We start from the raw sequence: 24,762 nt of genomic DNA, 5'->3' as shown, positions 1-24,762 counted from the left end.
GCAACGTCGAAATTGCCGGGTCCTCCATGGCAGCCATCAGCTGGGGGGTTGAGAGACGCTCTCTCCAGCCCCTCAGCTCACTGGTGGCCGCGTGGAGCGGCCCCTTAAAGGTCCCCTCCCCGGCCCTGACTCTGCAGGAAGCTGAGGCAACGTGCAGGCTGCAGCCTGCACACGTGGGCAGCCTGCAGCCTGCACACGCGGGCAGCCTGCAGAGCCCTCAGCCCACCACACAGCGGCGATGGCGAGCCAGGAGCCCCCCCAGCGCCCCCAGGGGACCCCCCGCAAGGGGAGCCAGGGCAGCCAGCCCAGCCAGAGGGCCACCCAGTCTGGGAAGTGGCAGCGGGGCCCCTCCTGGACGAAGGCTGAGCTGCGGGACCTGCTGGGGCTCTGGAGCAAGGAGGAGGTGCTCCAGGTAATGGGGAGCAAGAGGCGGAACGCGGATGCGTTCGCTCGGCTGGCCGACGGCCTGGCTGCCCGGGGTCACCCTGCCCGCACTCCGGACCGTGTCCGGAGTAAGGTGAAGGAGCTGCGGCAGGGTTATGCCCAGGCCCGGGATGCGGCCAGCCGATCTGGGGCCGCCCCCGTCACTTGCCCCTTTTACAGGGAGCTCAGGGACATCCTGGGCTCCCGGCACACCTCCTCCCCTCCGGCCACCCTTGACACCTCGGCTGACGAGCCCCAGCAGGCCCTGCAGCCGGAGTCCGACCCGGAGGCAAGCCCCGCACCCCGGGGGCCCCCCCCCGGAGGCCATCCCCGGGACATCGCGGCAGGGGGAGGAGGAGGAGGAGGAGGGGGGCTCCTCCTCCGCAGAATCCAGCCTGCAGATCCTCCTCCTGCCATCCCGGAGCAGCAGCAGGGCCTCCGACCCCCGGGGATCTCCGGACCGTGGGAGCGGACCCACAGGTAGGTACCCCTCTCTGGTGGACACCCCTGGGCTTGAGGGGCGGGGGTAACAGAGATGTGTCCAGGGCCCCCCACACGCTCACATGGCCATGGCCCCAAGGACACCAGGGCCATGGCCCTCACAGCACTGCAGCCGTCAGCCCCTGCCCCCCCCCAGCCTGCATGACAGTGCCATGCCCCATCCCCGGGCCAGGGGGGAGCGGAACCTCAAGGGGCCCCCGGGCGGAGGGGGTGGGACACCCCACAGCAGCAGCATGTGATGGAGTGGGGGGAGTGCCAAAGGGAGACTCAGGCTACATATGAGCCACAAGAGCCGAGGAGCTCCCAGGGCCAAAGGAGCATCCTGGCGCTACAGCTGGCAGGTGACACCTCTGCCCTGAGCAAACAGGAGGGAGGAGCCGAGCTGGCTTGGAAATGGGGGGTGAGGGCGGGGGCCACAGGTAGAGGCTAGGGGAAGGGAGAGCTGGTAGGCAGCCAGCCAGAGGAGGGGGAAAGCTGCATCCCAGAGGGGCCCCCCTTGGGGTCTTCTCCCCACGACGGGTTGGAAGGACTGTCTCTTCCGACAGCTGGTGCTGTCACTCCTGCCAGAAACTGGCCATCTGTGGCCTAAGAAACCTCTCCTGCTCTCAGACCCTGCGGGGTGAAGTGAGAGTTGCTCCCACCAGGGGACGGGGTGCAGGGCAGGGGAACCCCTGAACCCCATCCATCACAGCAGCATCTCCCGGGGACGGGGATGGGGAACCTGCAGCACAGGGCGGGGTGGGACAAAGGCCACGGCTCGGGGCCCACACTAACGCCTGTCTCCATTCTTCTTTCCCGCCTCCTCTCCTGTGTCCTGCACCTGCACCTGCACCATCCGAAGGACCGGAAGAGAGCGCCGGCGAGGCCTCAGTTGTCCCGGAGAGCCCTCCGGGACCCTCGCTCCAGGGCAGCCCCTCAGCCGAGGAACGACCGGCCCCGCGGAGGGCAAGACGGCGGACCCCGCGCCTACTACCGGCGGCGGCGACGGACCCCCAGCTGCTGGCTATCCTTCGCCGGCAGCTGGAGATGTCGGAGCAGCACCTCCAGCTGCAGGAGCGGGCACTGGCCTGGCGCCAGGAGGCATGGGGGGCCTATATGCAGACATTCAACCAGCTGGTTGATTACCTGGCCCCCCATGCTGCGCCGGCCGAGCCATCACCTGCCCTGCCCGCTCCTGCAGCCCCACCACCAGCTGCTCCAGCCGTCGCCGGGCCGTCCGCCGTCGCCCCACCACCCACCCGCGAGGGCCACAGCGCCGAGGGACCCCTGGAGCCACTTGAGACTCGCCGGCGCCGATACCTTCCTGTGCAGCCTGCTCCCACCCAGCCGTGGACCAGACTGCAGGCACGGCGGGGCTCCCGGCCGGGCACGCCCAGTGCTGGGCTCTAGGGGCGAGGGGCCCGGGACGTGGCCCCCCCCTTGTTGTATATAGTTTGAATGTTTGTTTTTGGTGCCCCCGTTTGCCCCGTCCCCCCCATGTAAATAGTTCTCCCCGTTCTCCTCCCTGCTTTTCTTTTTTGTTGATGGCACACACTTCTTTGCTTTGTTGTTTTATTGTTTTATTTGTGCACATCTTGCTTTGGTTGAACATTTGTCCCTCCTTTTTGGTTTGTGTTTCACATATTTATTTATTTACAAAAAAAAAAAAAAGTTTCGTAAAGACGAAAAAAAAGTTTACGTTCGCCCACAAGTTCATGCTGTCATTTGTCCAGGACAAGTGGGAGGGGGGGGCGGTGGGGTGCTCCATGGTGTGGGCGTTGGGGCAGGAGTGTGGGGGAGGAAGGGGCGGGCAGTAGGGGGCCTGGGCAGAGTTCACCCCGCGGCCTGTTGGTCGAAGTGGGCCCGCAGGGCCTCCTGGACCCGGGTCCCCTCTGGGTCCACCTGCCCACTGGGGGCAGCAGGTGGCTGCACGTGTGCCCTGCCGGCCTCCGCGGCCCAGCCCTGCAGAAAGGTCTCCCCCTTGCTCTCCACGAGGTTGTGCAGGGCGCAGCAGGCACCCACAATCTGGGGGATGTTGTTGGGGCCCGCATCCAGGCGGGTCAGGAGACATCGCCAGCGTCCCTTGAGGCGGCCAAATGAGCGCTCCACCACCTGGCACGCACGGTACAGGCGCTCGTTGAAGCGCTCCTGGCTAGCGGAGAGATGGCCCGTGCAGGGGTGCATGAGCCATGGCCAGAGGGGGTAGGCCGCATCTGCGATGACGTAGAAGGGCATGGTGGTGTCCCCCAGAGGGATCTCCCGCTGGGGGATGTAGGTCCCCGCCTCCAGCCGGCGGCACAGGCCCGAGTTCCGGAAAACCCGGGCGTCATGGGTGCTGCCAGGCCAGCCCACGTAAATGTCCTGGAAACGTCCCCAGCTGTCCACCAAGGCCTGCAGGACGACAGAATGGTAGCCCTTCCGATTGAGGTATCGTCCTCCACTGTGATGCGGGGCGCGGATGGGGATGTGAGTCCCATCCAGAGCCCCGAAGCAGTTGGGGAAGCCCAGGGTGGCAAAGGCGGCGACAGTGGCATGTGGGTCCCCCAGCCTCACGAGCCTGTGCAGGAGCATGGCGTTGATGGCACGCACAACCTGCAGAGAAAGCACATGGGACAGCCCCAATGAGGGGTGAGCAGGGTGTGCGTGGCCCTGCCCTGCCCTGCCCTGGCCCCCCTGCCCTGGCCTGGCCTCCCCCCGTGGGTTCTCTTACCTCCATGAAGACAGCCTCGACGGTGGCCTTTCCGACACCAAACTGCTGCCCCACGGATCGGTAGCTGTCCGGAGTGGCCAGCTTCCAGACAGCGATGCCGACCCGTTTCTCCACAGGGAGGGCACGCGGCATGGCAGTGTCCCGGTGCCTGAGTGTGGGGGTGAGCCACTGGCACAGCTCCAGGAATGTCTGGCGGGTCTTCCTGAAGTTCCTGAGCCAGTGGTCGTCGTCCCACTCCCCAAGCACCAGCCGCTCCCACCAGTCGGTGCTGGTGGGGTAGCTCCACAGCCGCCGGCGTGTGAAGCGGGGGGTGGGGCGGGGTGCTGCAGGGGTAGGGGTTGAGCCCTGCTGCCCTGGGGGCATCTCCTCCCCTGGGGCAAGAAGGTAGTCAGCTGCCTCCCACATGGCATGGGTCAGGGCAAGCCCTGCTCCTGCCGGGAGGGCTGGGTGGACCTCTAGCTGCTGCTGCTGCTGCTGGGGGTCCATGACTGCGGCGCCCGGGGTCTGTGTGCCTATGGCTCCTCAGACCGCGTGCTGTGCAGGCTGAGTGTATGTGGGAGGGGCCCTTTAAGGGAGTGGCTAGCTGTTACCCCGGAAGCGCTAGTCCGCCCGTTGACCCTGTCTGCAGCTGTGCCTGGCATCCCTATTTCGATGTGTGCTACTTTGACGTGTAGACGTTCCCTCGCTGCGCCTATTTCGATGTTGGGCTGAGCAACGTCGAAGTTGAACATCGACGTTGCCGGCCCAGGAGGATGTGTAGACGTTATTCATCGAAATAGCCTATTTCGATGTTGGCTTCACGTGTAGACGTAGCCATTAACTGCAGATAATGGGCCACATCCACCCTGACTGGATGGACCTTGTCACTCTGGCCCTTCCCTTGACTGAGACTCCCTCTTTAAATCCTCGTCTGAGCCCCCCCACCCACTCATGCATCTGACGAGGCGGGTCTTGCCCACGAAAGCTTGTGCTCTAAAATATCTGTTAGTCTATAAGGTGCCGCAGGGCTTCTTGTTGTTTTTGAAGACACATGTTAACTCGGCTACCTCTCTCATACAAAGCCCACAGAGCCCGCTTTATTTACTTTTATTACAAATACGTGCACTGTGAATATAAAACAACAAGAAATCCTATGGTACCTTATAGACAAACAGGTATTTTGGAGCACAAGCTTTTGTGGGCAAAGACCCGCTTCGTCAGATGCACAAGACATCCTGTTGTTTTTGAAGATAGAGACTAATATGGCTACCTCTCTGATACTATGAATATACTATTTTTCAATTAATCTCAACCATGTGTTGTAATACATTCTCTTTATCATGAAAAATTGAACTTGCAAATGTAGAATTATATACAACAACTGCATTCAAAAAATGTGAACTTTAAAGCCTACAAGTCCACTCAGTCCTTCATGTTCAGCCAACTGCTCAGACAAACAGGTTTGGTAATATTTTAAGGGATAATGCTGCGTGTTTCTTGTTTACAATGTTACCTGAAAGTGAGGAACTGTGTTGCATGGCACTGTTGTAGCTGGTCTCTCAAGCTATTTACATTCCAGATGTGCTAAAGATTCATATATCCCTGTGTTCTGGATGTTCATTTTCATCAGCTGAGTCAGAAGCCACTAGCAGAACGTAGTTGATTTTCTTTCCTTTTTTTAGGCGGGGAGCGATTGGGTTCTGTATTTTCTGAAGTGGAGTGTTGCTCCTTTAAGACTTCTGAAAGCGTATGATGGCATATATGGTATTAGTAGATGTGTAGGTGAATGAGCCCCTGATGGTATAGGTGTTGCATTTAGGTCCTATGATGGTGTCACTTGGTTAGTGAGGTGGACAGAGATGGCAGCTCATTGTAAATGTTTACTTTCAGCCTGTTAATGTAATGTGGCCCAATATAAATGTGCACAGCAGAGGATCTGGCTTCAGATGAATATGAGTAGTCATTCCTTCACTGTGTACAAGAATGTCAGGTTTTATCAGGTTGTAACATAAAGTCAGTGTTTGAGCTCTGATGTCTTTCATGAAGAAGTTTGTCTCTAGATATTTATAGTGACACTTGAGATACTACAACAGGCACAAAGTCCAAATCAGAATTTTGAATCTACATAAACTGTGACAGATGATGATTTTTGCTGAGACACTGATGCTGTTGGTTCTGAGCCATCTACTTTAGTGTTTCGTTCAGGTCTAGGTTATCCCCACTTAGGCAGACTGGGTGTACCTGGAGTTCTGGATGACTCAGGCATTTCCCTTTAGTGTTGGGGAGATCATGCCCACATTCCCCTCACATGCAGCCATCCATTCTTCAGGGTCCCAGGTATACCACAGGGTAGGCTCAAGTTGGGTGCAAGAAGTCTAGAGAGTTTAAGGATGTTCCCCACTCCTCTCCTGGGCAGGGGTTCTCTGCATCAGTCTCAGAAGGTCTGTCAGGCCTCTACTAAGCTATGTCTACACTAGACTTTTGTCGACAAAACTTGCAGGGCATCCACACTAAAAACATGTTCTGCCAACAGTAAGTTGACAGAACGTGGCAGTTTTGTTGACAGACTTCTGCCTCTCCCCCACAAGGCAGAACACCTTTCTCAACAGAATCTGTTGACAAAAAGAGCTGTATGGATGCTCTGGGGGGCTCTCCATTGACAGACAGGGCTTACGAGTCACCAGGCAGCCCTGTCTGCTCTTCTTCCAATTGGTCTGTCTGTCGCAAGAGTGGCTGGGCAGTCCAGCCACTCCTGTCAACAGAAAGGATTGGTTTTTTGATCCACTTTCATGTGTGGCTACAACCTGTCAACAGATATTTTGTCAGAAGGTATCTTCCAACATTAACTTCTGTTGACCGATCACTCTAGTGTAGATGTAGTCCTAGCCTGGCCAATCATCCTTTTATGAAGAAGGAAAGAAAAACAGTCCCAAGACAAAACTCAGCAGTCTTGGGCCAGGTTTTTATTCCTCTGGAGAGGCTCTGGCAGTCTGCAGAGATCCTGGGCTGGCCCTTTCCCTCCAGGAGCTCTGTTCTCCTTCCTGGTCAGCCAGCACCTCAGTTGCTTTTCCCCTTTTAACAACCGCTTTATTAACTGACAGTGAATGCAGGTTTAATGGGGCTGTGTGCGCTCATAGTAACTGATTAATCCTCGCCGACTCAGCAGGGTGTTAGTATACCCCGTGGTGTAACAGTACTAATTCTGATCTCCTGGACACATGCCAGTATGGATAATGACATTCTAATTGCCTGTTCTTCTCCTTGTTTCTTCTCCTGGATGTATCGTTCCCTTATAGGGTGACTGTATGTCCTTTTTTGGCTGGGAGAGTCCCCATTTCAAGCCCTGTCCTGGCCATTCTGACATTTTTGGCAAAACTGGGTGGATATTTATCCCCTCTGCTCCTGCTAATTGGACAAATGCCCAGTTTCCCCAACAAAGTTCAAACTCAAGCAGGGTATGAAGGAACATGCAGGGTGAGTGGAAACACCATCCCCATGCAGGAGTCAGGGGTATGTATCAATTTATTTTTAAAGGTGAACCACATGAATAAGCATTTTTCAATTAATAAAAATATGTATTTTTAGGATTGCATATAGCTATTCATTTTTCTGAACCAAAAAAGTATCCTTAAGACTGCATGTGTTGCACCTTATAAAACAGAAATGTTGTGTATATTAACTGCAGAGGCCTGCAGTGTGAGATTGATGAAGGGGTTGCAAGAGCATCATGGGCTGTGCTGGGAATGCCTGTTGCAGTGGGGCAGTTGCAGCAGTGTAACAGGTAGAGCATAAGGACTGAGGTGACCCAGTAGTTGTGACCCCCACAATAGAAGAGAAATGTGTATATGATGTATACGCAGAGAGCTTTCTACCTGAGCTGCATGCACATGCTTCAAAGGATGGTGAAAATACTACAGGCTTCTGAGCAACTGAAATAGAGGAAAATTCCTTCCTGATTCCACACAGGAGCTTGTTAATAACAGGAACCAGCGAGCCATGCACCTGCGAGAGAGAGAGAACATGCTGAGTGCCACCTTAGAGTCCTGGTCCACCCCACCCAGTGTCCCGTCTCCAGCAGTGGCTATCACCTGATGCTTCAGAGGAAGGAGATTAAAAAAATATCAGAATACATCAGAGGTAGGAGGTGATGTCTTCCTATCCCATGCCATTGACTGGATGAAACCTGGAAGTTTAAACTTTAGGATCATGGGACATAGATCAGAAGCGAGGCCGGGGCTGTTGAGTCCTGTGCCACAGCATCTTGAACAACCCCATTATACAATTGCACTCAAAAATCTGTCTAGCTCGCAAACTAGTGGCTTGTCGCTACAGCTTTGATTTGCAACCTGTTCCAGCACCTCAGTCTTCTGTTTGTTAGAACCTTTCTTCTAATTTCCAGCCTGAATTTGTTCATGGATAGCTAATTATTGAAGCAGGATCTTAGTTGTTAATAACCACTACTAATTGGTCATTCTCAAACTCACAAAAGAGAACACTTTTGTTAGATGTTACTGAAACTATTATATTTTGTTATTATTTCTCTAATGGTATAATTGCACTCTGGGGGGGTGACAGGCTTTCCGTTCTGCTTGCATAAATGTGTACATGCAGTTTGTGCATCTTACATGGCTGTGCCAGTATCTCATGGGTTTGTGAGGAAATCAGCTGTTTTTTTTGTGCATGCCTAGATAAGCACTTAATTAACAATACCTGGTTTGCATGCGCATAGTAGTTAGTTGCATACACAGACTAGCTGAACTTGAATATCACTTTGAAAATTTGGCCCAAAATAATCATTTTTTATTATATAAGTTTAACAAACTTTCTGTATGCTTTTAAATATCATTCTGAATGATATTAAGGCAGCTACATATTTTCCAAAATATACTTTATTGAGTGATTAATTTTTTGGTTTATGAAAAATAAAATCTGAACTAATACATCCTGAGCTAATAGAAATTTGCTATACTTAGCTGAATAAGGACTTAGAAGCTGTTATGTTGTCTCTTTGAATTGAGTGGTTAGCCAATGTTTAGAGCTTTGCCAGGCCTTTCTGTTAGGAGGAAAAATGGAGGTTATCCAGTTACATATATATATTTTTGCTGCAACCCTGTTTACTTCCAGAGTATGTGTAGCAAGGCTTGTTTCCTTGAACACGGTAAAAACAAACAGCCACAGGTCGCTTCGTGGCTCACAATTTATAATTCTGTCCCTCTAGTCAGTTGTATGCCCCAAGGAACTTTGCCTCTTTGTTCCTTCTCAGGGCCACGCTCACAATTGCTTGTATCACTGACCACCCACTTTCTTTTCTGTTGCAATCCCACAGCGTAACAAACAGTCACCAGTGTCTGCATTTGCAATCAGAAAACCCCTCAGCCAAAATAGGTTAGCCTCCTTGTGGCTTGCCGTAGTTGGAAACATTAGAAACTCACAAATAAAGCAATGGGCCATATGGCAAGACCTGATCAGAAGCTCTTTCCATTTAGTCTAATGGAAGGGTGCGAAGCACACTTATCAGCTTTAAACAAATCTTTAGTTCTCTATAGATCCAGTACCCACCAATAGCAGCTTAGACTCATAGAATCCTAGGTTAGAAGGGACCTCAGGAGGTCATTGAGTCCAGCCCCCTGCCTAAAGCAGGATCAACCTCAACTAAATCATCCCAGCCAGGAATTTGTCAAGCCAGGACTTAAAAACCTCTAAGGATGGAGATTCCACCACCTCTCGAGGTAAAGCATTCCAGTGCTTCATCACCCTCCTGGTGGTGCATAACAGGGTGCATTAGTTTTTCCCTAATATCCAACCATTACTCCTTGCTCTGCAATCTGTTATTACTGAGAACTGCCTCTCTCTATCCTCTTTAGAGCCCCCGCTTCAGGAAGTTGAAGGCTGCTGTAAAAGTGCTCCTCATGCGTCTGCAAACTACATAAGCCCAAATCCCTCCACCTCTCCTCATGGGTCATGTGCTCCAGCTCCTTAATCATTTCCGTTGCCTCTGGTGGACCCTCTCCAGTGCATCCACATCCCTGTTATAATGGGTGGCCCAGAACTGGACATAATACTCCACATGTGGCCTCATGAGTGCCGAATAAAGGGGGATAATAACTTCTCTAGGTCTGCTGGAAATGCTCCTCCTGATGCACCCTGTTAACTTTCTTGGCTACAAGGGCACACTGTTGATTCATATCCCGCCTCTCATGCACTGTAATCCTCAGGTCCTTTTCTCATGCGCTGCTACTTAGCCACTCACTCCCAAGCCTGTAACAGTGCTTGAGATTTTTCTGTCCCTGGTGCAGGACTCTGCACTTGTCCTTGTTGAACCTCATCAGATTACTTTTGGCCCAATCTGCCAATCTATCCAGGTCTCTCTGGACCCTATCACTACCTGCCAACATATCTACCTGTCTCCCTAGCTTAGTGTCATCTGCACATTTGCTAAGGGTGAAATTCATCCCATCATCCAGGTCATTAATAAAGCTGTTGAACAATACCAGCCCTAAGACTGATCTTTGGGGCACCCCACTTGAAACCGACTGCCAAAGAGATATTGAGCCATTGATGAGACATTTGGGTCCAACTATCTAGCCAGCTTTCTATTCACCTTACCATCCATTTGCCCGATCCATGCTTCCTTAACTTATGAGCAAGAATATTGTTGGAAATTTTATCAAAAGCTTTGCTGAAGTCAAGGTATATCACATCCATTGACTTCACCATGTCCACAGAGCCTGTTACCTCATCTTAGAAGCTAATCAGATTAGTCAAGGATGACTTTCCTTTGATGAATCCATGCTGACTATTCTTGATTGCTTTGCCCTCTTCCAAGTGCTTCCAAATGGATTCCGTACAGGTCCCCTCCATGATTTTTCTGGGGACTGAGGTAAGGCTGACTAGTCTATATTTCCCTGGATTGTCCTTCTTTTCTTTTTTAAAGATCTGCGTGGTATTTGCCTTTTTCCAATCATCCAGGACCTCTTTCAAACTCAACGACTGTTAAAAGATAAAGGCCAAAGGCTCTGCAATGACATTTGCCAGTTTCCTAAGTACCCTTGAATGCATTAAATCACGACCCATAGATATGTGCATGTCTAGCTTTTCTAAATAGCCCTTAACCTGTTCTGTAGAGAATTGCTTAATGCAGTAGTCCAGGAGCTGACCTTGTCCATGAAGACAGAAGCAAAAACGTATTGAATACTTCAGCTTTTCCCACATCATCTGTCACTAAGTTATATCCCTTATCCAGTAAGAGTCCTACACCCTCCCTGATCACCCTCTTACTTGTAACATGCCTGTAGAAACCCTCATTGTTATCCTTCACATTCTTTTCTAGCTACAGTTCCAATTGTGCTTTCATCTTCCTGATTACTACCTGCATTCTCCAGCATATATTTATACTTCTACTTAGTCATCTGTCCAAGTTTCCACTTCTTATATGCATTTTTTTTTTAGTTTAAGCTCACCAAGGATTTCCCTGGTAAGCCAAGCTGGTTGCCTGCTATATGTGCTTTTCTTTCTGCACATCAGGATGGTTTGTTCCTGTACCTTCAGTAAGGATCCTTTAAAATACTGCCAGTTCTCCGGAACTCCTTTCCCCTTCATATTAGCTTCCCAGGGGATCCCATCAGTTATCTCAGGGAGCTGAAGTCCTCTTTTTTGAAATCCAGAGTCTGTATCTTACTGCTCACCTTCCTTTCTTATGTCAGGATCTTGAAATCCACCATCTCATGATCACTGCAGCCTAGGTTGCCACTCACTTCTCTTTCTTCTACTAATTCTTCCCTGTTTGTGAGCAGCAGGTCAAACTGTGCGTGGCCCCTGGTTGGTTCCTTCAGCACTTGTAGCTGGAAGGTATCCCCAACATTGTCCAAAAACTTCCTGGATTGTCTGTGTGCTGCTGTATTGATCTCCCATGGGTGATTAAAGTCTCCCATGAGAACCAGGGCGTATTATTTGGAAGCTTATTTTACATGTCTGAAGAAATCCTTGTCTGCCTCATCTAACTGATCTACCTGATAGCAGACACCACAAAATCACCCCTGTTGTCTCTGCCCTAAGCTTAACCCAAAGACTCTCAACTGGCTTTTTTGCCTCCATCTAATGGAGCTCTGAGCAGTCTTACTGCTTTCTTACATATAGTACAATTCCTCCTCTTCTCCCCTATCTGTCCCTCCTGAACAGGTTATACCCTTCTGTGACCATGCTCTGGTTAAGTGAGTCATCCCACCAAGTCTCTGTTATTCCGATCACCTCATACTCCTTTGACTGTGCCAGTGCCTCTAATTCTTCCTGTTTGTTTCCCAGGGTTCTTGCATTTGTGTACAAAGACCTTGGATAATTAGCCGATTGGCCTACTTTCTCTTTTTGAATCAAGGGTCCTCCTTTGTTGTTCCTTCTTCCGTCCCCACTTACCTCAGTGTTTGTGTCACCATCACCAGACAAACCTAGTTGAAGTCCTCCTCTCTAGGTTTGCAAGCCAACCTGCAAAGATGCTCTCCCTCTCTTCGTTTGGTGGATCACATCTCTTCCTAGCAATCCTTGTCACGGAAACTGAATCCCAGGGTCAAAGAAACCAAAGTCATCTCTCCCATCACCACCTGAGCAACAACACAGTTATTTCCATGATTCAACAATCCCTATGTGGACCTCTTCCTTCAATAAGGAGGATGGAAAAGAATACCATTTGAGCTCCATATTCCTTGACCTTCCTTCCCAGAGTTACATAATCGGAGGTGATCTGCTCAAGATTATTCTTTGCTGTGTCATTAGTTCCTACATGGAGAAGTAGGAAGGGGTAATTAATAATCCGCAGGTTTGATGATTTTTGGAAGACTGTGCCACATCCTGGATTGTAGCTCTTGGTAAGCAGCAAACTTCATTTGATTCCAAGTCTGAGGAGGGAGTCCATGACCACCGCCTTCCAGCACAGTAACATGTAAGCCTTCATTACGTGTTTTATTTACTTTTTAAGTCTAACTTTGTTGATAGTAGCAAATCACAGATTCAGAGTGCCAGTGGTCAAGGTGATTGGCAACATATGTGTTGAAATATTTGTGAATTTTAAAGAAATGTCTGACCTGAAGATGTGTTTACAGGTGATAAAATTTTCATAAAGTTCAGAATGCCATCCGTTTTGTATGCAAATTTATGCAGAACATGTTGAGAGAGATACCAATTGTTCTGACTGAGTTAACAAGTCCTGATAATTGGCAGATGCTCTGAATCCTATTTGAAGTCATGTTATGACATAACATATGGAACAATAACTGAGCAGGATCTTGTTATAGTTAATTATACAGGTTGAACCTCTCTAGTCTGCCACCCTTGAGACCCAAATGGTACCAAAGCAGAGAATTTGCCAAACCACAGAAGGTCAATATTGTCTAGCAATATTATTAACACTGCCACTGCTTACTGGATTCTTAGAAAGTGACAGAGAGGTGGTCTTGTTAGTCTGTATTCTAACAAAACAAACCAGCAGTCATGTAGCACTTTAAATACTAACAAAATGATTTATTAGGTGATGAGCTATTGTGGGACAGACTCCATCAGATCTGTAGCATTTCCAGTCCAGACTCAGTTATACAGCACAGAGGTCCAAAAAAAAAAAGAAATAAACTGCAGTAAAAACTGGCAAATCAAATACATGGAACTGAAAATGTGGGGGGGGTGTTAGATGTCTTTGGTAAGATAATTACGAACATCAAAGGAAGGGGAAACAGTCCTTGTAATGCATGAGATAATTGCTGTCTCTCTTCATACCAAGTGTTAGTGTTGAATTTGAATATGAAGCCCAGTTGACATACCTCCCCTTGTAATCTGCTGTTAGTCTCTTTGCTGTGGGACTCATATGGTCTGGTCCTTAACAGAATGGCCCACACCACTGAAATTCTCACTGAAAGGTTTATGTGTACTGAGATTCCTAATGCCTGCTCTGTGTCCATTCATTCTCTGATGAAATGTTTGCCCAGTTTGTCCAATGTATATAGTAGAGAGGCATTGCTGGCACGTGATGGTATATATAACATTGGTTGAGGCACAGGAGAATGAGCCCCGATCTTGTAATTAACACGGTTGGGTCCAGCGATATCTCCAGAATAAATATGTGGACAAAGTTGACAAGGGAAGGTGTAATTGCAATATGGGGTTTTTTTGGACCTCTGTGCTATATAACTGAGTCTGTATTGGATATGCTGTAGATCTGAAGAAGTGGGTCTGTCCCACAAAAGCTCATCTCCTAATAAATTATTTTGTTAGTCTTTAAAGTGCTACATGACTGCTAGTTTGTTTTCTTGGATTCTTAGAAGACATTTAGAGGTAAATGACAGCTAAATAGCAGCACAGAACACAGAAGGCCAGGACTGGTGTCTGCAATCATACTTTCCACAGGAAACTTGGTCACACCCCTGGTAAGCTGACATCCAGCTAACTAAATTCACGCCGGACTACAAATATTGTTGGACCAGAGAGTCCAAAACTAGCAAGGTTCAACCTGTACTCACTGTGAATGATTTTATAGCACTTTTTGAAGTCTGGCATGAAAGGGGGTGTTAATAAACACCGTGGTTATTTTAGCATTTTTTTTATTTCCAGCCTTCTATACAAATCACACAAAGACCATCTCAGTTCTGCTTATTAATGAGAAACATAACCCTTATTCAATATCAGTTCTGAATTTCTTGATATTCTTACCTTAATATAAACAACCATCTTTAAATAATAACAGTATTTAATGTGCAAGAATATACATAAAAATGGCCATGCTGGGTCAGACCTGTGGTTCATCTAACCCAATATCTTGTCTTCTCTCAATGGCCAATGACAGGTGCTTCAGAGGAACGAACCAAACAGGCAATTGTCAGGTGATCCATCCCTAATTGTCAGGTTCCAGCTTCTGGCAGTCAAAGGTTTAGGGACATCCAGAGCATGGGATTGCATCGCTTTGCATCTTGGCTAATACCCATTAAAAAACCTGTCTCTCATGAACTTATCTGATTCCTTTTTGAACCTAGTTGTACTTTGGGCCTTCACAGTGTCCCCTGGTAACAAATTCCACAGGTTGTGTGAAGAAGTACTACCTTTTGTTTGTTCTAAGCCTACTGCCTACTAGTTATGTTGGGTGACCCCTACTTCATGTTTTTAATGAACTGACACTGTGTTAATATTTTTCCCTCCCTTATTCCAGAATAAACCCAGCATGTCAAGTCGCTATGTTTGTGTAAGGGGGTGGGGGTTCATTTGCTTTCTCATTTAATGCTTTCTTGTGACAGAAATTGATGAAGGAAGCAACACAACTTGTGCTCACATTAAGCTACATTTTGCAGGAAACATTTGTAATGTGTTCCTTTCAGTCTGTCAGGAATATATTTCTGCATATACTGTGTCCAAAATGAGTCTTTTTGTACTGGGGGCCAAGCAGTATCCACCCTATAGGATTTAAAAAAAAAAATCTGCTATTTGGTGCATGCCACAGACAAACGGCTTGCTTTTCTAACACCTGTTTTAGAGCCTCAGAGAGAAGTTATTTCTGGCAGGGAAGAGTTAGCTGTATCCAGAGTAGAGGTGACTCCATCAGAGGCCGACAAATCATCTTATCTTTGCCCTCTATTTGGTGATAGAATTTTAAAAAGGGCTTGCGAATATCCCCAGATGCCCTCTCCACCATATTGCTGTCATGAACCACCAAATGGGCAGGTAAATTGTCAAGTTATATTAGAGGCCTGTTGATGTGCACCTGTAGGCTGAGTAAGGGGCACAGATTGGAACCTAAATATACTTCCTTTAATATAGTATTCATTAACTTTAAAAATAGCAGCTTATGTGCGAAAGTATGTTCCGGGAAGAGGGACATCTTGAATTTGTAACTTGAACGTTTTGAGTGCTTGAAGTTACCTTTTCTGTGTTATAAAAATAATGTTTGAATGTTATCTCTTTTGATTAGAATACATCCCAATGCTCAAAGGTGAAAAAGTAAATAGGGCATCCAGTAACTTGTTTAACTAATGTATGCATGATTGCAACATCACTTGGATGGGTCAGTAAGGATTTGTCAGAAACCTTTCTCCTGAGCTGGTGCAAGGTGCCTCCAAGCCCCAATCAGTGCCCAGGGAAAGTGCAGTTTAACATGCAAGAATCTGGCAGTGTTGCCACTGTGTCATGAGCAATAAGGAAATGAGGATCTTTTGCACGTTATTGCCTCTCATGATGGAAATGAAAGTAGCACTAATGAACTTGCTGCAGAAGTGCATATGTACTGAGCTACATCAGGTGTCCATTGAAAGATGCATTCAGGGTCCCATTAGCTGGGTTGTTAACATAGTGAAATATGGACAAGTTATCCCTTGAAAGAACTGACTATAATATTTGACAAATATTTTCAATTTCTCTTAAAATGGTTAATTAGTTCATGTTTAGGCAACTCGTTGAATATTTTAAGTGCCATGGAAGTTCCAAGCACTGTTGTTAGTGAGCCACAGTTTGCAGTTAGTTTTTACTTAAATAAAGGTTCCCCGCTGACATCAGAAATGATGCCTATGAGCTGAATAAGGACATTAGGATTTGTCTCATTGCCAATCTGCCTAGGGGGACCACGCGTCCCTCGGCTAAATACAAGATACCCTGGAGGTGGGGGATAATTCTGGGCACCTCCCCACGCCTGTACTCCTCCAGGCTCTCCCCAGCTGTGGAGAGCAGGGAAAGGGGGAGCAGCTAAGAACCCTGCTCTGCCCCAGCTTTGCATGGCCTCTCCCTTTCCCCATGCACAGCACTGGTCCTGCCTCCGAGATCCTATCTGCCTTCAGAAGGGTAGGGTAGAATTTGTCCTTAGATGGCTTTTTGTTCTTATCAGAGCAACCATGGTTGGAAAAAGATACCTGGTTTGTTCAGGAAGAACATAAAAGCAGTAAAAATGTGTATTAAAAAGTAGTTTTAAAAAGCTGCCTCTTGCTTCTTTTTGTGCATTATAAATACATAATAGGAACAGCATCTGCCATGGCTCTGACATTGGTGGGCTTTCCCAGCAACATTGGGTTTACAGATGTATTACACGATGTCAGGGGGCAACGAATGACTGACAGGAGACAGGATTGCAGTCGTCACTGAGAGATTTTGCTGTTTATTAAACAGTATGGGTTATGTTTTTCTGACAGATCTCCTGACCCCAAAATTCAGCAGTAGTAATGAGAGAAGGGGGTTGGAATAAATATGAGCAAGTAATGTATTTCTGCGCTCATATATTTTTCGCACCTACCCTTTGCAGTCGAGTCCAGGTCTTAAACAACCCTGATAAAATGCAGCATGTTATGAGGGTTGTGAGGTAAACATGGGAGCCTTTTATTGTTGTATTGATTGGTTTCCTGTCCTGTACCTGGGGGTACTGTAGTTTGGGTTCCATTTTTAAGTGGGTTTTAATCACTGTAGAGCTAGATAATGATGGAATATCAGAGGCCACTGTCTAGATCATGATTGTTAAATGGCAACTTTCTATAGACTATACTGAGGCACATTTTTATGTTACCATAGACGTACATGGCACTTTTCAACATACGTTGTAAGAATTTGTCTTCACTTATGGAATCTTACAAACTGCATCTTTCATTTAAAAGTGGATAGCCTTTTGAGCTTCCCCACGCATTTTTTTAAAATCATATTTTAAAGCGTCGTGTATTAAAAGCCTCTCAAAGGGCTCCAGTTTGCAAGCAGCACAGAACTCAGCCAATGAAATACAGTGGCTGTTGCTTCAGAAAATATGCTACTGGTTTTCATTGTTCAGAAACAAAAATATAAAATTATGCTCTCACTGTGTGTGAATGGGTCACTCTCCCTCCCCTACCAACATCTAGCTCTTTATTGATTGAGTCTGTATTACTTAATTTCACATGTAGAATGATGAATCCACAGAGCGCACAAAATTCCTTTACAAATCCAGATGCCAGGGAAGGGCAAATTGTCTGCTCCTTACCCAGTCCAGTGACTTGGCTGAGTATCAGGATGATCCATGTTGAGGAGTCGTCTCCCAGGCTGCTGAGATACCACAGAACTCTTCTGCAGTTGCTACTCCAGATCCCAGGCTGCAGTGACCTTTGTGCAGCTAGTGCACTTACTCCATAGGGGCACTGGTTGGTGAAGGTGCAAAGTGGAGGATCCATCAGCACCTCCACGCAAGAATCCCTCATATTAAGCTAAACTCCATGCCACAAGGAGATTTCCTTCCCCTTCACTGCCTCTCAATTATTCCCCAGTTTCTCCCCCGACACCAAAATTTTTAGCCACCTACTGATGCAGTACAACAGCACAATTTTTGCTGTGTCTGTGGTTCACTGGATCCATGGAGGTAGGGGAAGGATTGACTCTATAATTAATAACATAATTAATTGGGTGTTCTACAAACTACAGTTAGCCCAGTCATAATACAGCATCTTGTGCCTTATATACATTGACTGTGCATATTGAAGAGAGCTAACTCAACCCGAGCCCAAGAGAGTCCAGCCGGTTTCCTACCCTCTCTGAACCCAGTATGTGTAATCTGGTTCTGTTTGGTTTCAGGCTGTGCTGCAAATCATATTGGATGCACGTTCCTGCTTAACCAAGCATAGCAATGCCCTGCGCTTAGCTCAATGGCATTTCTCTCTCTCTCTCTCTGTAATGTGCTAACTTTTGAACACCACATCCAGTGAGTTTCAAAATTTTAGGGACCATTCTAGGCATCAGGGAGCAGAACCCTGTTTGATCTTGGTGAAAGTCCACAGCATGCTCATTTTTTTTGCTGTAGGCAGTGGAACCTAGTCAGTGCCCCAGGCCAGTGTTCAAACACATTACTGACATCAGCCTGATGTGCTGTTCTCTCGTTGGGCGTACAGCTCCACACAGAGAAGTAAGGAAGTGCACAACACCCTATTCTAAACAACCACAGCTTTTCTAAGGGGGTGGTTCTACATGTGTTAAGTGGTGTTCAGTACAAAGTGCTCTGTACTGCAAATGCTGTGGAGCACAGCTCCTGAAAACCATTTAGCAATGCGAACCTTCCAGTGCGAAAGGATGAGGCCTTTTGTTTGTGGAAAAGGATCAATTTTCCATTACTTGTCCCGTTAGGGTCCGGTGGTGATGCAGAAAAATGAAAATATGAGATGAGGCATTCATCAATCTGAGACATGGATCACGGCACTTTCTCTTCTCTTGATGGATTAGAATCCATATGGAAGAGTGGACAATTATTCAGTGTCCATTCTGAAATTGAATCCTTGGCGATATTTACTGCATGGAGTGTGAAGTCCGCTGTAGTTTTATCCAGCTGCTGAAGTAATTTCTCCTATTGTCAGGGGACCATGAGCAGATCTTTGCTTGTTTAAACAAGAGTTTTAGAAAGAAACCGTAACAATTAACACAGGAACTTAATGCTTCAGAGGAACTACAGCAGTTTCTGTAGCATATGAATGTGTGTAAAAGAGATTTTAAAAAGCATTGCTACTGAGTCAGTAGATCAAAACGGCTCCATAGTCTGCTGCATTCATGAACATTTACAGCCTTTTTAAAATAGCAGCTTATTGGCCTGATGGATTGCAATGGTTGCTCCAGAACTAGTACCGTTCACTTTTTATGATGCCAAGATCTACACATCACTGATAGATTGAATGCTCTTCTCCTCCCAGTATGCTTCACTGAATAGTCAGACTAAAATGCCAACAACATTACTATGAACAGCAGCAAAAGGGAAATTTGGATAATAAACAGTTGAAAACAAACTATCCTACATTCTCTCTCTCTCTCTCTCTGTATATAAGCATTCATAGTCTGCCTCTAATATGTTACTGTTGAGTGCTAAGTGACTACTTTAAAGCATATCAAGGTTTGTACGTAGAAGACCCCTGTGCTAATCAACTGATTTTTTGTCAATTCTTTGTGTCATCTTTGAACACAGTTATTGCTCGCCTGTTCCCCTCCAGCTTACTCTCTCCCCTCGCCCCCGGTTTATAAATAGAAATATTTGCATTGATTTTGGAAATTGTGTAGCTCCTGTCTTGGAGGACAGTAACTGATGCAGATGCTTTTATGTTCATGTGGTGATGGCATTTTTATTAAATAAACTGGAAAAGTAAGTTCTACAGAAATAATATCAGCTGTTCAATAAAGTAACCAGTCATGGATTATGGTTAGCTGAGATGCACAAGGGAGGAAGTGAGCAAGGAGCCATTTGTGCCACTTGTTTGGGAGCATCTTCTGCTTTGGAACTTACTCCCTCACCTCGGTTTGAGAGAGCACAGGTCTTCCACACATGCTGCAAAGCCCATCCTTTTATCTCCCTTCTCAAAGGGTGTCGAGGAGAGGCAGGCTGAGGTAGAGATATTTGTGAGCAGTTATCTTTGTTGTGGTGTTCAGTTTCTGGGATAGGAGCCTAAGGTAGGAAGCTGACGGTTCCATTTTAGAAATCTGAAAAAATAGTTAAATAAAATAATAAATATGGCATGTAAAACTTGTAAACTTTATATTCAAGACAACTACGCAAGCCCACCATTATGGCCCAAGATGATACCTAAGACACTCTTAAGATTAAGGGCTTGTCACATCCCCATGGTGGTCATTGCTTCTCCATCTATACCTAAATTAAATTTCAGATTGATTTTTATCAAATAAGGATAACCCAGTTGTTTGAATGAAGGATCTGATTCCCTTCCTCTTGCAAGTACAACTCAATCAAGAAATCCTGTTATATAAATGTGTTTTGTGATTTTTGTTTTTGACTGAATCCATCTTTGAACAGTAATAGCAACAACATATTCCTTTAGGACAGCTTGTCTTTCTGACATTTTCAGCTGAGACTCAGGCCCTCAACACAAACTTACCACACTCATCTTCAGGGTTTCCTGATTCCATGTTCTCATACTGGTGTGCTTGGGTGGCATTCTGTCAGTTTCATTGTGGTCTGCCAATTTCCTCACACCACAAGTGTAAGAACTCTATTAATTTAGATGAGCAGCCCCCGTAATTTTGAAAATACCAGCTCTTCCCCAGGAAGCCTTTCATCTGTGAAAGTGAAGATTATGACAGTTCTAAAATATGTCACATTTGATGCACTTAATATGGCTTAGTAAAACTGATGCACAAAAGGAGACAGAAGCTTTTAGAAATTGTTATTCACCTCTAATATACTTTTTCCTTATTTTTTTTTCTTTTTCATGACCCTTTGCTTTTATTGTTTTCTAACTTAGTTTGAACATACTGCAAGCAGGATAAAATTTTATCTAATATTCATCCAAGGAGTTAGAAAACACAGAACAGTTTACAGCAACCCGTGGGTTTCCTATTTCCTTTCAATGGAAGATGTTCCAATATTCAACACCTCAGTCCAGGTGTGTTCATTTTTAATATATAGGGCAACACCTCCTCCCTGTTGGCCCTGCCTATCCTTCCTGAGTCAGCTGTACCCATCTATACCAATACTTCAGTTGTCCGTATTATCCCACCAAGTCTCTGTGATACCAACCATGTCATAGTTGTGTTTATTTATTAGGACTTTGAGTTTTTCCTGCTTGTTACCCATACTTCTTGCATTTGTATATAGGCATCTAAGATACTGATTTGATTTTGCCTCCCAGTTCTGTTTGGTCCCTCTTTTTTCTCTGCTATTATAGCCCACTTTCCCTCCCATTTCCAGCTAAACTCCCAGGTCTCCATGTGTTTTCTCTTACCTCTGGGCTTTGGTCACCTGCCCCATCAAACCTAGTATAAAACCCTCCTCACTAGGTTAGCCAGTCTGCATCCAAATATGGTCTTCCCCTTCCTCAAAAGATAAACTCCATTCCTGCTAAGCAGTCCTTCTTGGAAAAGCATCTGATGGTTGGAGAAGCCAAAGCCCTCCTGGCAACACCATCTTCACAGCCAGGCATTCACCTCCAGTATGCACCTGTCTCTACCTGGGCCCCTACCTTTGACAGGAAGGATGGAAGGAAATACTACCTGCGCTCCATATTCCTTCACCCATATTCTCAGAGCCCTGTAGTCATTCTTGATCTGCTCCATCTCACACCTTGCAGTGTCCTTCATGCCCACAGGGATGAGGAGCTTGGGGTAATAGACAGAAAGCTGGATGATCCTTGACATTCCCTCTGTAATGTCTTGGATACAGGCCACTGGCATGCAGCATACCTCCCGGGACGTCATGTCAGGGCGACAGATAGGTGCCTTCATCCCTCTCAGAAGAGAGTCTCTAATCACCAGTACCCTGGTTTTCCTCCTCACAATGGTGGTTGAAAACCTCACAGCCTTGGGGGATGCATGGTTTCTCTTTCTCATCATGAGGGGCTGATTTCTCACCTATGGTATCCAGAGCAGCATAACAGTTCTCCAGAAGCATGGTGGGAGGGGTGAAAGCAAAGGTAGAACACTGCCTGCTGCAAGAAGTAACCAGCTGACAGCATGCACCCTGAAACAGAGTCATCCGCTTCTCCACCAGTGGTGTGCTAGCCGAATAGGTACCTCAGCCTTAGATGTCTCGATGTGGATACTCTCCAGGAATTCCTCATGGGCTTGGATGCTTCTTGCCCTAGTCACTTCCTCCTGCAGCTGTTCCATCTGCTGTCTGAAAGTTTCCACCACCAGGCACCTTTCACACTGGATGCTCACCTCAGCCTGGATTTCAGTAAGGCTGTGGCCACACTTGGCCAAAACTTTGATTATGACCATGCTAATGGCCAACTTGAAGAATACTAATGAGGTACTCAATTGAATATTCAGCACCTTGTTAACATTCACTTGCTGCCAGCCAAGGCACGTTGGAAAGCACAGCTCGGCGCGGCTACACGAGGGTCCTTTTCGAAAGGATCCTCTCATGTTGAAATCCCCTTATTCCTATCAGCTGAGAGGAATAAGGGGATTTCAAAATGTGTGGGGTCCTTTTGTGTAGCCATGCCAAGCCGCACGTGTTCGAAAGCGGCACTTTTGGTGCTGAATATTCAATTGAGCGCCTCATTAGTATTCTTCAAGTTGGCCGTTAGCATGGCCATATCAAAGTTTTGGCCAAGTGTGGCCACAGCCTAAGGGAGATATGCAAGCCACAGTCTCTGCAAAACCACACTAGGGTCTTGGTAGAAGCATCCACAGTCAGGTGATCTGTCTGGGTACAGGCAAAGATGGAGGAGACAGGAGCAGTGCTTGCACAAGCGTGGCAAGTCTTCCTAACCATAGAAGGACTCCCTTTTACAAACTCCCTCACAAACTCCCCTCTGGCTTTTAAAGCCTTCTGTCATTGGTCCTTCCTACCCCCTGGTGAGTTGAGGGGTGGGGAGGCTCAGTTACTCTAACACACAGTAACTGCCACAGTAACTGAGATCAATCAGTAACTGACATTCAAAACTGAAATTTAAATTCAAATGCAATCAGACTGGCAAACAAACTTACCACAAGAAACTGAAAATCAAACAGTAACTGAAATTCAAACTCAGACAACCAGCCAAGGAAACAAACACACCCAGTAGCTCCCACCTGGTTCGGTGGGGTTTCACCTTCTCTCTCACGGACTCCCCTGTTAGCAGCCCTGTTTGCAGCTCCCAGCTGGTAACGCTCCTGCGGGTCACTTGGCCTCTGGCTTTTAAAGCCTCTCCTTGGTCCCTCCTATCCCCTGGTGAGTCACAGGGGGAGGGGCTCAATCACTCTCCCACACAGTAACTGCCATGGTAACAGATCAGTCAGTAACTGAAATTCAAAAAATCTCACCTACAAGTAACTGAAATCAAAACAGTAACTGAAATTCAGATTCAATCAGCCTAGCAGACAAACTTACCCACAAGTAACTGAGACCAATCAGTAACTGAAATTCAAATTCAAATCTCAAAGCACTTTAGAAAAAGAGGTGTCAGCTTTCACATTTCACAGATGGGTAAGCTGAGGCCTGGGGAAGGGAGTGACTTTGCTCAAGGTTGCCCAGCAGTCTAGAATTTAATTGAGAGAGCCTGTGCTCCAATGCAGTACCTAGCCATTGGGCTATGCTGCCTCAAAATGTAAAGTTAGGGTCTAAGTTTCTCTGTAATTGTTATGACAGTTTTGTAAAACTGATATGCTGCATGGGTCCTCATCTGCTAAATGTTTATCTTTCCCCACTGAACTCAAGTTGTTTGGAAATAACCATAGCTTATGAGAGAAAATGTTTAGGAATCTGATTTGCACTCCAATGAGCTGTCAAGCTGCTGCTGTCTTCTGTGTCAGCAAGTGGTACAACAATGCCATTGAGGGTGTCTAACATTTCCAGGTAGTTGGCTTCAGGGACTGCTGTTTCTGAAATGACGCAGGCTCATGGGAAGTTAGCTTTACAATGGCTGGCTGGTTTTCATTATCTGACCTCACAAAAAAATGATTTACAACATATAAAGCCAAGAATGTAACCATCTTTTTCAAGCCTTTTCCACTCCTACATCTTGGAGCATAGGCCATTGACAACCATTCGCCGGCCCCAAGAATGTAATATGCCTGATAAACTAGCTCACAGATCCTCTATGCTCTTCATCACAGCGGCTCCTGGAAAATACCACGCGTTAGCCCTTGAACTGTGTCGACAGTAGCAACACGTGGGGTACGTTGCCCCTTTGGTGTGCAGTGTGTGTACACGTAGCCTAAGAAAAGTGTATATGTACTTTTGTGCTCTTTGAATTTGAGTATATAACACATCCATGCATGTAGAGGCCGAAACTGTGAATTATCCTTCTCATGGTAGGAATTGCTATTCTCTTTGCACATTTAAAAAAAATTGGCTTTTGTTAATGTTTACTGGCACAATAATGTGGTAAATAGGAAGACAAGCTGAGCTGCCTGCCTAAGACACCATGGTGCCTGGGAGACGGTAGCTCTTTTTGTTCATACTCAGGTTAGGAAATAGTGGTGGTGTGGTTACTAATTTTTATGGTGACTGATTGTAGGTGGTTCGATCACTGGTTTCTTTGGCATCTATATGCGGTTGTCTGGCACTCTGCTGTCTTTGCTTAAACTGGGTTTCTTCCAAACACACTCATGCCTGCCTTCACAGTCTCCTGTGAGCTGAATGGATATGCTTTCTTTTTAACCAACAGGAGCCCTGATCTTTCTTGTTTATGACTTTACTAGGAGTAGGTGAATGTAAGGAAAGATACAATTCAGAAATCAAGATCTAGTGTGTATGTGAAAGTAGAACAGTAGAAAATAGTAACATA

General features: G+C 46.7%; 1 protein-coding gene across 3 annotated transcripts in view; it reads left to right on the top strand.

The window, feature by feature from the left end:
• CAMK4 (calcium/calmodulin dependent protein kinase IV) overlaps positions 1–24,762 on the top strand; it is a 280,889-nt gene that overhangs the window by 173,880 nt on the left and 82,247 nt on the right. The window contains exon 6 of one of the 3 annotated variants that reach the window (XM_074995234.1): positions 1,766–2,591. The exons of the other annotated variants lie outside the window; for them this stretch is intronic. Coding sequence (XP_074851335.1) covers positions 1,766–2,356 — 591 coding nt within the window. The 3' untranslated portion in view covers positions 2,357–2,591. Of the gene's footprint in view, positions 1–1,765; positions 2,592–24,762 lie in introns of those variants that run through there. 3 annotated transcript variants of the gene reach the window in all.

This window comes from Carettochelys insculpta, chromosome 5, assembly GCF_033958435.1.
Source record: "Carettochelys insculpta isolate YL-2023 chromosome 5, ASM3395843v1, whole genome shotgun sequence".
In the NCBI taxonomy this organism is placed as follows: Eukaryota; Metazoa; Chordata; order Testudines; family Carettochelyidae; genus Carettochelys; species Carettochelys insculpta.
The sequence above is the reverse complement of the archived record's forward strand: the minus strand, read 5'-3'. Positions and strand labels throughout refer to the sequence as shown.